The sequence below is a fragment of the Peromyscus maniculatus genome, chromosome 8 (genome assembly GCF_049852395.1).
Source record: "Peromyscus maniculatus bairdii isolate BWxNUB_F1_BW_parent chromosome 8, HU_Pman_BW_mat_3.1, whole genome shotgun sequence".
Taxonomy (NCBI): Eukaryota; Metazoa; Chordata; class Mammalia; order Rodentia; family Cricetidae; genus Peromyscus; species Peromyscus maniculatus.
In genome coordinates this window covers 81,248,877-81,261,777 of record NC_134859.1, presented here as the reverse complement: position 1 = coordinate 81,261,777, position 12,901 = coordinate 81,248,877, and the positions used below count along the sequence as shown (strand labels likewise).

The 12,901-nt window shown below is 42.9% G+C and overlaps 2 protein-coding genes across 5 annotated transcripts in view; one reads left to right on the top strand and one right to left on the bottom strand.

Annotated features, from left to right (window-relative positions):
• Window positions 1–2,499, top strand: part of Luc7l3 (LUC7 like 3 pre-mRNA splicing factor) — a 32,772-nt gene extending 30,273 nt beyond the window's left edge. The window contains exons 10-11 of one of the 3 annotated variants that reach the window (XM_006971989.4): window positions 356–549; window positions 2,060–2,499. In XM_006971989.4, coding sequence (XP_006972051.1) covers window positions 356–516 — 161 coding nt within the window. In that variant the 3' untranslated portion in view covers window positions 517–549; window positions 2,060–2,499. Of the gene's footprint in view, window positions 1–355; window positions 550–578 lie in introns of all 3 variants that reach the window. The other 2 variants (XM_016008285.3, XM_042282633.2) reach the window with 2 other exon arrangements.
• Window positions 2,500–6,483: 3,984 nt separating this feature from the next.
• On the bottom strand, window positions 6,484–12,700 carry Ankrd40cl (ANKRD40 C-terminal like). Of its 2 annotated transcripts, XM_076543179.1 has the most exons (5): window positions 12,626–12,700; window positions 12,096–12,192; window positions 10,432–10,506; window positions 9,185–9,360; window positions 6,484–8,279 (listed from the first exon to the last, which is right to left on the bottom strand). In XM_076543179.1, exons 2-5 carry the CDS (start codon window positions 12,133–12,135, stop codon window positions 8,136–8,138), a joined length of 435 nt encoding a protein of 144 aa, XP_076399294.1. In that variant the 5' UTR covers window positions 12,136–12,192; window positions 12,626–12,700; the 3' UTR covers window positions 6,484–8,135. The 2 variants fall into 2 exon arrangements, with proteins under 2 accessions (XP_076399294.1, XP_042139387.1); XM_042283453.2 differs by having other exon boundaries at window positions 12,096–12,645.
• Between the last annotated feature and the right edge of the window lie 201 nt (window positions 12,701–12,901).

Genomic DNA, 12,901 nt, shown 5'->3' with positions numbered 1-12,901 from the left:
TTTTTTTTCTGGTTACTATTTTGCCCTTGCAGCTGAATGAACTTGGTGCTAACAGCTTTGTGAACTGTCTTTTATACCTTCCCTGTTGCCTCTGTGCATTCTTTATCTAGAGTGAAGTGTACTGCAGTTTTCAGTTCTGAAGTGAATTTAGCAAGTTTTGCCTTCTGTTTCCTTTCAGTCCTCTTCTTGGCCTTTCCTATAAACTACAAACAACATCACTGGTGAATTCTGCAAACTATTTCTTGCAGGCTGTGGGAAATGGATCTGTTCATCTCTGTTGTTTCCCTTTTTAAAGAGTAATGTGTTTGTTGTATTTTACTCTAAATTCCATGGTCAATGTCTTCTTTTATGGCAGAAAAGAGGGGATCTGATGATAAAAAAAGTAGTGTGAAGTCCAGTAGTCGAGAAAAACAAAGCGAAGACACAAACACTGACTCGAAGGAAAGTGATACTAAGAATGAGGTCAATGGGACCAGTGAAGACATTAAATCTGAAGGTGACACTCAGTCCAATTAAAACTGATCTGATAAGACCTCAGATCAGACAGAGGTAAGTGTAGTGTCTCTCCCTTTGATTAGGGCTTTTGTTACTGTTTGACAGTGCAGCGTAAGTATGCACAGACGAAGACGGAGCTAAGCCGAGTGAGAAGACTTACAAAAGCCTCTTCTGAAGGAAAAGACAGTGTAGTCCTGCAAAACATTTTGAGGTACATCGTTTTGTCTCAGCTATTTTGTAGCAGACTCGTGCCCCCATTAGTGTGCCTCTTTGGAAATTACTGTCCACGTATGTAATATAGTCGCCATTGAAAGTTAATTTTCCTTTTTTTTTTAGGGATTTTGCTGTCATTTCTTTTTTTTTTTTTTTTAAATAAAAAGGTTGAACTGTTTTTGTTTTTGTTTTTGTTTTTCTTTTTGGTATTAAGTCCATCTTGTGTTGGTACATTGGCAGAGACATATGCTGTAAAAACTTAACTATTTCTGAGGCACATGTTGGACTACTTTGTTTTAATTAAACTGCTAGTATTTCTTTGTCAAGGATGTTTCTAGTTTTTTGCTTTATTGCCTTGCATTCTAATGCAGTTTGTTCTGTAACTCGAGAGCCAGTAGCATTGGATTGATGGAAGTGTAGGGTTTATGAATTATTGCAGCTGACTACCATACCTCACACAGCGTTGGTGTTGTGAGCGGCCCATGAAAAGCCAAATTAGAAATCAAGGATTCAGTCAAACTAAGCAGGTACTCATGCCAGGTACTCCTTTCTCTACCCACATCCGTGTTTGAATGCTATTGCCTGTGACCTTTACGCTTAACTGTTGTGTATCCTTTTTGTTCTTTACAAGAAGCACAGAGGGGTTTTTTTGTGTATTGCGTGAAATCTACAAATCATATGTTAACAGAATGGAATTTTTTTTCAACTGTGTGTAGGGATGCAGTGGTGCCCAGAATTAGATATCTTTAAAGAATTTTAAATACAATAAACACCTCATATTATCCGCCTTGTTACATTCAGTGCAATTCTCAAGTCTTTAAGAGGTATGTGTTTAACATTTCCTACTGTGTAGGAGAATTTGCAGTCAGCCATAGTAGAGAGGAATAGTCACTGGCTGAGACATTGAAAGCAACAGCATCTAGCAAAGACAGACTTTGGATCAGTGACACGAAGATCTGATTGATGATCAGATGAGGTTGGGTTCTTAAAGAACTTTTTAAAGCTAGGTTTCATAGGTGTTCTTAAAACCTCTAACTTCAATCTTCGGGCTAGTGGCGTGGGATGAAATAATCCTAATGAAAGAAAGTACCAATTAGTCGATCTGTTGGTGGCATTCCTGTTGTAGAAAAGCAGCGTAGTTGTGTCTGTGTGGACCATTCCCACAGAGGCAGCATAACACAGGCACATGGCTCTAAGAACCACGTTGATGCCTTGATGTAAAGACAATACAGACATTTCAAATACACATGTGTCATGATTAGCAGTTAGCGACTGGGCCAACACTTAGTCATAAAATTTTACCTTTTATATGCTGTCTAATTATCAATTTTCCCCACATTTTGCATTGTAGGACTACTGTTGAAGATTTTTTGAAGAATACTGAAAACGGCATAAAGTGAAGATCGACATTAAAATGAGGTGAAAGAAAGCTCTAGTGGCATAGAGAAGTATAAAGCTCAGTTAGTTATTTGTTTTTATTATTATTATTAAAAATTAATTCAGGACTGTCGTGACCTACCAGATTTCAGAAAATGTGTTATTAGCACACATGCCACTTTGAAAACTTAGGTCCTGTATCATATTTTTTTCTTTAAGACTTTTTAAGAAATATTACCTAAACATGTGGCTTGCTCAGTGTTTAATGGCAAGTTTTCAGTCTGGGACTTTGAAAACGGGCTTAAACGTTAGTATTCGTGTGAAGCAGACTGAGTGGGATTCCATTTTTACACTTCTGCTATACTTAGCCTTTGGATTTAGAAGTGACAATAAAGTATCTCTGACTTTCTGTTACAGAGTTGATTGTCTGTGTCATTGAAAGGTTTAGTATTGCTCTTTTTCTAATAAAGCTATTGACTCTAATCTAGTCGCTTGTTTTTAAATATGAGGCACACTATTACTACAAGTGTTAGTGAACAGTTTTTCTAACTTGTCCTGTTGAAGGGTAATTTTTATAGACCTTCCCATTTGATGTTTTAATGGTGCTTCAATTTTGGGTGGTTATGCATAAATCTGGATTTGCTTTTAATAGCAAAGGTGTACAGTGAACTAGAATATATTTTTACACCATGAGAGGTTTCTTTAGCAGCGAAAGGTTCTGAATAACCTTACAAACTCTGTCTTCCTCTGTCGAACTATGAAACAATGTAGGCAAACATTCAGAAACTTTCAGCTAGGTTTTTCCCTTTAAATCCTACACCAAAAATTTCTTTTAACCCAGTCTTACCATATATAAATGTATATATTTCTGTGTATGGGGTGTGTAGTGTATATAACAAGGATATTTGAAAAACAAAGCAGGTGATAATTTCATATGGAAGTAGCAGCATGTTTATACCTAGCTCCATCGACTATTGTATAAAGTATTATCCCCAAGTACATATGTTGATATATATAATAGCAGTTCCTGTGGCTTACAGCTTCTCAATGCTAACATCAGTTTATAGGTAAAGAAACTGAGCGGCACATTGTCTCATCTGGGGAGTGGCTTCATGTCGGTCAGTGTAGGGCTTGGAGACTGGGTCTCGGCCTCTTCTCACTGTTGTGCCACTGTGTTCCTTCTAGTGTGCATTGTGGATCGTTACAGGATTTATTAAGTAAAAACTCTCTGCCAAACTTTGACGAATCATGAAGCCATCATTTCCAGAGACACTATATGAGAAATGTTAATGGGGACAGAGCCCTCTTGGCTTCCCCAGATGATCTAGAGATACAGCAGTTGGTGGGGAGGCTGTTTCTGAAGCTGTGGGAGGTTAAGGCAGGTGTAAATGAAGGCAGTTGTCAACAACAGTCTGGCAGACGCAAAGTCACCTAACTAAGCTCTGCTTTGTGTAGCATGTAGTTCGATGACATTGTTGTATTAAGAACATAATGTAAGAAATCTGCTCAAGTACTAAATGCCAGATTGCTTTCTTCTGCCTTGTCTAGACTAACAGTGAATTGAAATGAGTACAGCGATGGGCTCCTGTGAACACTTGGGTCTATTGATGCAGATCTAAGATTGGAAAAGGCTTGATCATTGGTGTCTGGTGTAGAAGCTAGGAACTAACTTACTAGAAGAAACAGTTCTGTTGTGTAGACCAAATAGCTGTCTCTGTCATTTGGTGTGTGTGTGAGAGAGAATTGTGAATGTGTCATGTCTTTTTGGAGAGCTAGTTTTAATCCAATTACTGTGTAATTTTGAAATCAGAGCACACAGTTAATCTTTTTTAAAGTGCTTTTTATTTTGGAATTTTTTTTACCTCATAAGAGTATAATCAATCTCTGTTAACTTATCTCCTGTAAGACTCATAGCCATAGCTAGTTCCTGTATGTGTGCATGTGTCTGCGTATGGGGTAGGGTGGGGTGCACAAGTGTGTATGTGTGTGTGTGTGTGTATGTATGTGTGTGTGTATGTCTGCTCCTCTGTATTCTTAAGCAAGTCTCAGTTATGCTGTTAATTTGTCTCTGAAGGAGGAGGTTCCCCAAATAGTTCATTGTAAAATCTGATGAGCGTTTACTCTGTAGTTCTCAGACTGATGGCCCTTTACCTTGTAAATCTCCAAAGGACAGAAGATGAGCATCTCCTGGAGAGTGTAGACAGACTAGACAGATGGCCTCTGCAGCAGATCCCAGCTACCATATTTGTACCTGTGTAATCATGAGCTGTTAAGTTGTTCATGCTGTTCTGCTGAGAGTTTCTTCTAGAGCATTTCACACCTTGAATGCAGCTAGTGTCACAGGAGGACCAAAGGTCATTCCAGGGTCTAAGAACATGGCTCATATAACCTTTAAGCTGAGCCATCTAATTAAAGATTTTAGGGATGTACAAACTGAAAATTTTGTGGTGAAGTTTTTTGAGTTCACATCTGTTACATTTTTAAAGATGCATAGATGCATTGTAGATGAGTGATAGGAATATGCCTAACTTTTTATGTGCATGAAACATTCTATGGAGTGACACTTCATTCAGGGTTGAGTTTTAAGCTTGTGTTTTTGACTGGTTTTTATTTGCTTGTGAAAGGACCCAGGATGACTATGCATTTTAACTTATTTGATAACTGCAATTGTAATGCCTGTTCTTGGTTTAAAAGCTACAGCCGAAGTGTTCGGTGATCTGTGTCTTCCTTTGCTCCTGCCTGTCTGCTCCCCTAAGAGTTCCCAGTGTTGCCTATTTCAAGCACTTGGATGGGGCAAGAAGTAGGAGGTGGGGAATACACAATATCTATCTATCTATCTATCTCTCTATCTATCTATCTGTCTGTCTGTCTTTTTTATATATGATGGTGTCCATCATATGTTCTGAATTTGCCATTTTCAGTTACTATATTTGAAAACATTTATTTGAGATGTAGGATACAGCACTTTGAAGTTGATCATGTTGCTTTTAAAGAGTGTGTTTCAAGTTAGCTGAAACAGGGTAAATGACATTTTCATTGTGTCAGAATTATGGATTTTCTATTAAAATGCATTTCCAGAGTTTCATAGTTGATCTATTTCTTCCCCTTAGCCATACCAAGTAGATCAGTTGTCTATCAACAGGTTGTTTAGGAGCAACTTTGCAAACAGTGCGGCACAGCTAAGTGCTGTATTCAGTCCTAGGTACATACTCTTGAAAAACTCTTAAATGTGCCAGGAGATGGATGAACAAATGTCTTAATGTCATCTTGTGTGACGAAGAAAAGAAAACCCAAACCAACAAAACCCTGGGAAGATCCCATCAGCACTTGTGTTGGATAACTAGTGTGACACTTCCCCACCACGGAATTCACAGGCGTGAACATGAACTTTGGCTTCACATGTGACCATGGATGACGCAAGATATAATAATATCCCCAAAACGCAAGCCACAGAAGGATCTATTCATTGTGGTTCACTTTGGTAAAGGTCAAACCAGGCTGTTAAAAATACATTGAGAAATGAAAGAAACGTCAAACAGTTGACATACAGATCAGTTAGTGGCTCCTTTGAGAATGACCTTGGAGGGCAAAAGGGTTTTCAGAGGAATGGCCACTCCTCTCTCAAGCTGGGCGGGCTCTTTTCTTTTTGAATTGTATGTTTTTGTGCTTTTGTGTATTTGCTATTTCTTAATAAAAATTTTTTTAAGTGGGAAAGGTTTTGGTGTAGGTAGTGACTAATAAACATACTAAATTAACCTTAATGCATGGCAGATTTTAAAAGGCACACTTTCTCCTTTCATTCTTTAAATGGTCTCACTGTATAGCCCAAGCTAGCTTGGAAATTGGAAATCTTTTTCCCAACTGCTTAGGTTATAAGTACAGCACCACACTTACACTACATACAAGGCATGCACACTGTGTGATACCTTTTTTTTTTTTTCCCCATTTAGGTGGCAACCAGGGAATGGCTGCTTCTATCCTAAGTAGCTTTCCAGGGAAGGGTTAAGTACCATGAAGTATTAGCAAAAATGTTGACTCTTTAAGACAAAATGATCAGGACTTGAAAACCCCGAACAGATATATGCTCAGGGGTCACATAGCCAAGAATTAGTTCCTAGCAGTTACTCCACCACATCCTGCTCCTCAGGTGAGATTCAGCCCTTTTTGAGGTGAGCTTGAGGATTGGTTTTGGTTTGTTTGTTTTTGTTTTTTTGAGACAGGGTTTCTCTGTGTAGCTTTGGCTGTTCTGGAACTAGCTCTATAGACCGGGCTAGCCTCAAAAAGGTGTGCACCACCGTTGCCTGGCATGCTTAGTAATCTTAGTAGTGGGGTGGGTCAGTGAAGAGAACAGGAGCAGCGCCCCCTGTCCCCTGCCCCCGCCCCTTACCTCTTGTCGTCTCGTTGTGGGAGCTGAGCTGCACCTGGACTACCACCACAGCACAGCACAAAAGGAGGTGCATCACTTAACAAGCTCCGTCACTGGAAAGAAACAGGCTGTGTGCATCAGGGAGTCAAGGGGGTTGAATTTATTGTAACCCATACATGCTCTGGGGCTTCTTAGTCTAAGATTCTGCTGCATGGTTCATACCACTTGAAACTGGGAGTTATTATTGGAGTTCTTTCCTCTTGTTTTTACACTCAAGATACAAAGTAAAACTTTACTTACTTTTGAAACTCTCAGGTTTTGTTTTAGGACTTAAAGAAAGGGGTCTTTGAATCTGTAATCCCAGCACATGAGAGGTTCAGGGTCACCCCTCAGCTACACAGGAAGTCTAAAGCCCCCTGGGCTACTAGAGCCCCGTGTGTGCCCCCCCCCCGCCCCCTATTTTGTTTGTTGTGGAGTGTGCTTATTTACTTAGAGCAGGTAAGAATTTGCTCTTTAGCCTTGTGGTTGAATTACTGTTCACACTGAAGCCACTGGATAACACCTACTTAGGTTCTGCCCTTAGGATAGATAGCCTTACCCTCCTGATAAATTTGTCGTGTTTCAATTAAAATTTATTCTAGCCGGGCGGTGGTGGCGCACGCCTTTAATCCCAGCACTCGGGAGGCAGAGGCAGGCGGATCTCTGTGACTTCGAGGCCAGCCTGGGCTACCAAGTGAGTCCCAGGAAAGGCGCAAAGCTACATAGAGAAACCCTGTCTCGAAAAATCAAAAAAAAAATTATTCTAAACAAATGTATTAATTTAAAAACAGTTCTCGGTGTTCTGCTAATGGTGATTTCTAGCTGTTAACCAATCTCACACCCCTGCTAAATTTTCCTCATTATTGAAAGTGAAGCACAGGGCAGTTGTCACTTGGGGCTCCTTCCTGTCGTCAGTCAGTCGTTACTGGAGCTGGAACACTTCCAAAGCGCATGTCCTGATAGTGCCCCTTCCATTAGAGTTCTGATACCAAGCACATGGCCATACTGTAAGCCGTACTCCTCCAATAGTTGGGTAGTGCCTGCTCTGCCTTTCCCTTCCTCAAATCTCAGCTGCTGGGAAGTCAGTGATAAGGAGACTGGACTGTGAGCTGGGAATACAAATGGAATGTGTGGGTCCATTAATTAAACTCATTTCATAACGATCAGAGGTGATTGGATAGTTGAGGAGATATGGCTACGTAAAGAGGAATGGGTGAGTGAATGTGGGCAAGTTACAGCCATCTAAGACGGGCCAAAAATGTACTTCAGAAGACTAGCTGGGGATATGACAACCACCAACCTTTGAGTAAGCTAGTGAAGCCACCACCAACTACAGTGGTGTGAGCTGTTGTCACAGGTCTCAGCCTTGAGAAGTTAGTTGTTGACTCAGATCCTAAGTCATCCCATTTGATAGGTAAGTGGGGCTGGGCGTGTATGCAGCTCAGTAGTAGAGTGTCAGTATTGGGGTACAGCACTTCAAAATCAACTTGGCCTCTCATGGGTACTGTAGCTGTGTTTGTCAAACAATTCCTGCTCAGAGAGGTCGGAAATGAGGAAATTTTTCAAAGTTCAAATGTGGTTAGCTAATTGTCACATGGGTCTAGGCCTCATATTGACAATGATTCCAGATCCTTCTCTCGTGGAGCTAGTAAGTCAGTTTTGCAGCTTCACTGTTGTAGCAGGGTCTCTCCGTCAAGGGTGATGCTGTGTGCTGAGTCCATTCAGAGTTTCCACTCTTCACCAAGAGTTCTATCTCCTGAAAGTTCTGGAGTCTTTGAATGTCTTTGTCCTAAAAGTTGGGGAAAGACTTAAATGATTCTGGAGTACTCTGTGAAGTCACTGGAATAAGTGGCACTGGTCATTTCAGGGTCTTTGCCTCCAGGATGAATCATTAGCAGTTGGTTTATTCTTAAAATTTTAGTTTTTGAGATGGGCTCTCTGTGTAATCCTAGCTGGCCTAGAACTCAGATCCATCTGCCTCTGCTTCTCTAAATGCTGGGATTATCAAGGTGTATTCCCTTAAGCCCAGCTCAAATTTATTTTTCCTATTAAAGCTGTCTGGAAATTATGATTATCTTGTGACATAATGGTAGTTTACAAAGAATACATCAACGAGATAAAAATTGTCAGAGGCATTGGGGGGGGGGGCGGTGTCCTGGAACTCATAATGTAGACCAGGCTGGCCTTACAGAGATCCGCCTGCCCCTGCCTCCCAAGTGCTAGGGATTAAAGGCGTGCGTCATCACACCCAGCTGGGAAAAAAAGATTCTTAAGGAATGAAATTTGGTGTTAAAACTTGAGATCTGCATTTTCAGCCTGGAAAAAAAATTCAGAGAAACATCATTTCTCGGGATTGCAAAGGTGGACCTTCCCTAAGTGGTAAGGGCTGGCCACATTCCAGTCTGAGGACAATGCTGCTTTTTATCAGCCAGTCAGTGTTGCAGAGATTGGCAGAGCTAAATATAAAAGTCTTAAGTTGGGGTGTCACTTGTCACTCAGGTGTTTAAGAAGTGTCTGAACTAGATTTGTGTAACTAGCAGAAATGTGACTGGGAGTGGCCAAGCTGCCTTGTGGCTCTCCTATAGGCAGTCTCCACCATCTTGAACTTTGTGCATGGTACATGAAAACGAAACATTGGGCTTTGTGTGACATCATTTACCCGTAGAATTATGTACTTGGTGGTGTGTGGCGTACCTTTCTAAGCAGTGTGTTCGGCAGCTTCCTCAACTTGTCCACTTGCTCTGGGTGGATCCCCAGTTCACAGCAGCTCACTTGTAGTAGGTTCTGATAACTCAGCTCTTGTCTGTGCAGTTCAATTTCAATGAAGTCATTTTCCTTGGAGTTGTGAATTCTTACTTTAAGCACCAGCTCTGATCACCCATAAATTCAAACATAGGTTTTTAGATAAGAGACCCATTTTAAAGATTGTTCATATTATCAGTCATCACAGCAAAGATGACCCTAAAAACCTCGGAGCTTTTTGAGCTGGGACTTCAGAGTGCTGGGCTGACCTGAGTTGTGTGCCCCTGTCAGATCTACTACAAACAGAAAGCTTGCAGTTTGATGCCAGCCAGTCATTCAAGGGGTGTTAATATTTTGAAAAAAGATGTGTCTTTCTGAATACCATGTTGTGTGCAGTTGCCTGTGGCCAAAGCATGCTGGATGCTCTGGAGCTGGAGTTACAGGCAGTTGTGAGCTTCCAGATGAGAACCTAACTGGGTTCCTGGAAGACCAGCACTCAGCTTACTGAGCCTTCTCTTCAGGCTCTGTTTATCTTTGGAAGCCCTTTAAGTCCTGCTTCAGCCTTCCGAGTGCTAGAATTGCAAGCATGCACATCACGCTTAGCTAATTCCTTTCTTGTGGTTGGGGATCTGGAGCGTTAAGTACATGTGGGAGGGTGTCAGTCTACCCTGAGGTTATATTTTCAGCCCGTAGGAAGAGATTTGAAATATGCGCTGTAGGGCTGGAGAGATGCCTTGGTGGTTAAGAGCACTGGCTGCTCCTCCAGAGGACCTGGGTTCCATTCCCAGCACCCACATGATAGCTGACAACTGTCTGACTCCAGTCCCAGGGGATCTGGTGCCCTTTTCTGGCCGCTGAGGGCACCAGGCACACACATGGTGCAGATACACATGTAGAAAGAGCACCTGTACATATAAAAGTAAAATACACAGTGGGTATTTTAATGCATTGGCAATGTGTAGCAATCATGGTACTTAGTTGGCCATTTGAGAAGTTACTAGGAAATATGTGTCATTGGGCAAGGTACCAATCACGGTACGATTCTTACGGCATCCCTTAATAGCTAGGATGAGTCAATGTCTTGTGGGACTATGGCATTGAGTGGGAATCTTGTCAGCTTACTCTCCCAAGGACAGTATGAACTAGAACTCCACTGGGCAGACCACATGGTGAGCACAGCTCTACAGCATGGTCCTTACCTGCACCCATGGTGTCAGCTTGGCCGTCACACGCGTCAGTCGGCAAGTGTGGATTCGTGCCTTGACTTTCTTCACCTGGCAGAGAATCGGGAAGGAAACGGGCTGAGAAGTAGCAGTCCCCAGCATTTGCCTCTGCTTCCTGCCTCCCACCGCCCTTCCACAGACAGGCCAGGGAAAGGACAGTAGTTCATTTTAATCTAATAGTAAAGTTTATTTTATTTCCGGGTGGGGCATGCCATAGTGCGTGTGTGAAAGGTCAGAGCACACCGCACACCTGAAGTGGGCTCTGAGGGTTGGGCTCGGTCTTGATCTTGTGTGGCACGTAGCCATCCCATAGACCCTAGTTTTGATCTTGAGTGAGTTTTCTTAATTACCAGCCAAATCATGAAAGGAAGCCAATTCTCTATTTTAAAGTGATGCCTAATCTGGGAAAGAAATATTTATAATCTATGCCCTTAACTTTTTGCTGGTATTTTTGATATGCACTGTTTTGTGTTTCTTGCTCTCTAGTAAAGCTATATAATAGAAAGCAAAGACGTATTAGAAATCTTCCTTAGAGGAAGATGAATCGCTGAGTTCGAGGATAGCCAGGGCTACACAGAGAGACCCTGTCTCAAAAAACCACCACCACCAACAACAACAACAAAAAACACTTGAAGGAACTGGGAGTGGGGTGGGGTGGTGCACATCTTGAATCTCAGCACTCACGAGGCAGGATGAGTTTGAGGCCAGTCTGGTCTACAGAGAGTTCCAGGACAGCCAGGGCTACACAAGGAAACCCTGTCTTACAAAACCTTGAAGAGCTGAGGAATTTGCTCAGTGGTACAGCACTTACCTGTCGTGCCTGAGTCCCTAGGCTCAGACCCCCCCACAGAGCAGCAGTGAAACTCCAAAGACATGAATGAGTTTACAGTAGAAGAGGCAGGTGATGGTAAGGGGGAAATGGCAGTGATGCCCAGGTGAGGTAAAGGCAGAACACAGGACTTAACAGTAGGGAAGTGAAAATGAGTAATTTCAAGCCAACATCTCTGGAACACTAGATCTGAAGCCTTGAGTGTCTCCAAACGCAAGCTCTACTTGTACAGCAGTGTCCAATACTCCCAGCAAGGAGACTCCCTGCTCAGCACAGCCTCCTCACACAGCAGTAATGTCCCTTTCCTCAGCATACAGGGATTGACAGGTTTTGTCTGTCTGTCCTTCCAACCTCAGCCATGGAGATGACTCAGCCCTGTGTCCCAGAGGCTGAGGCTTCTGTCTGAAAGCAGCATCTCAGACACCAGTTTGTAAGTGGACTGTGCTAACTCATCCAGGAACTGTCCCAAGTCTAACTAGGAGGAGACAAATTCAGGCCTGAATTCTTCCTTTGACACAAGTTCTGACACTTTGGGCAAGGTATGAAAGCTCTCAGCCTATTTTCTAGTCAGGAAAATGAAGCTAAGAAGCCCTACCTCATGGGGTGGTGAGAAGAAAAAGATGCTCGCTCATAGGGTCCTCCTAGCACCAGTTACCAGAGAGTGCTGGCTGCTGCTTGCATTTGTATAGTTGATGCAGGGACAGAAGCTTTTCAGTTCTGTGCGCATGCCTGGCCCACTGGCCACCACCTTCTGAACACTGCCCTCTGCCGCCATTCCCCTTGAGGACTGTTAGAAACAGGATCCGCTCACCTGCCAGCTTCTCCTTGATGTCCTGTTCAGGCTCCTCCATGACAGATGAGTGGCTTCTCTCAAGTTACGTGTAAGCTCACAACCAAATAAGTGTTTCCTGGCATCTCAACAAAAGTATGGGAAGTAAGGTAGTATGCTCATCTGTCACCGGCCTTGTAAAATGGGCACGGTCTTGTTTATTGCTAAGTACACAGGCTTAGGTGTGCCATGTGACTTATATAGCGTGCTGCAAGTGAAGTGAGGCTGAAGTTCAAGCTTCACCTCCCTCCTAGGCTGGGACTCCTGGATACAATGCACAGGAGTAACAGTTGGGTGGGAATGGAGCCCTTGGCTCTGGCCTGAGTACCAGGGACCAGCCAAGCACCCTAGAACCCTCCACCAGAGTCAAGTTTCCCTTGGGAAAGATTTGTGGATCTATATCAGGGATAAGAAATGTCAAACCCTTGATTCCTGGGAGTGAACATTCCCTCCCAGCCCGTCCCTTAGTTGCTCTGCATGGCTGGAAAGAAGCTGGAAGCCCTTGGCCATACCTGGGCAGGCTGTCTTCTTGTGAACGTGATCCCTTGATTGCAAGCATCAAAGTGCAAGAGGGGAGACTTGGTGAGGGGTGGGTGGGGCGGGGCAGGCCAAAGTCCCCGGTGAGGCTGCTGGACCACGCTCTCAAAAGCAAGCATCGCAGCCGGAGGAGCGTGGACTGAGAGCATGTGTATGGGTGACTGGCATTTAACATCCCTGTAACAGAAGACAGCAAATGGACAGTCCGTCCCGTGCACTGAGTGGTCTTCAACCTCCAAACCCCGGAGGAT

Excerpts from the sequence above, each read along its gene's own strand:
- Ankrd40cl (XM_076543179.1), bottom strand. The coding sequence starts at position 12,135 with ATGGAGGAGCCTGAACAGGACATCAAGGAGAAGCTGGCAG. Across the intron at positions 10,507-12,095 it reads CATCAAGGAGAAGCTGGCAG|GTGAAGAAAGTCAAGGCACG; the intron begins GTGAGCGGATCC and ends ATTCTCTGCCAG. Across the intron at positions 8,280-9,184 it reads CGAACACACTGCTTAGAAAG|GACAAAGACATTCAAAGACT; the intron begins GTACGCCACACA and ends CCCAACTTTTAG.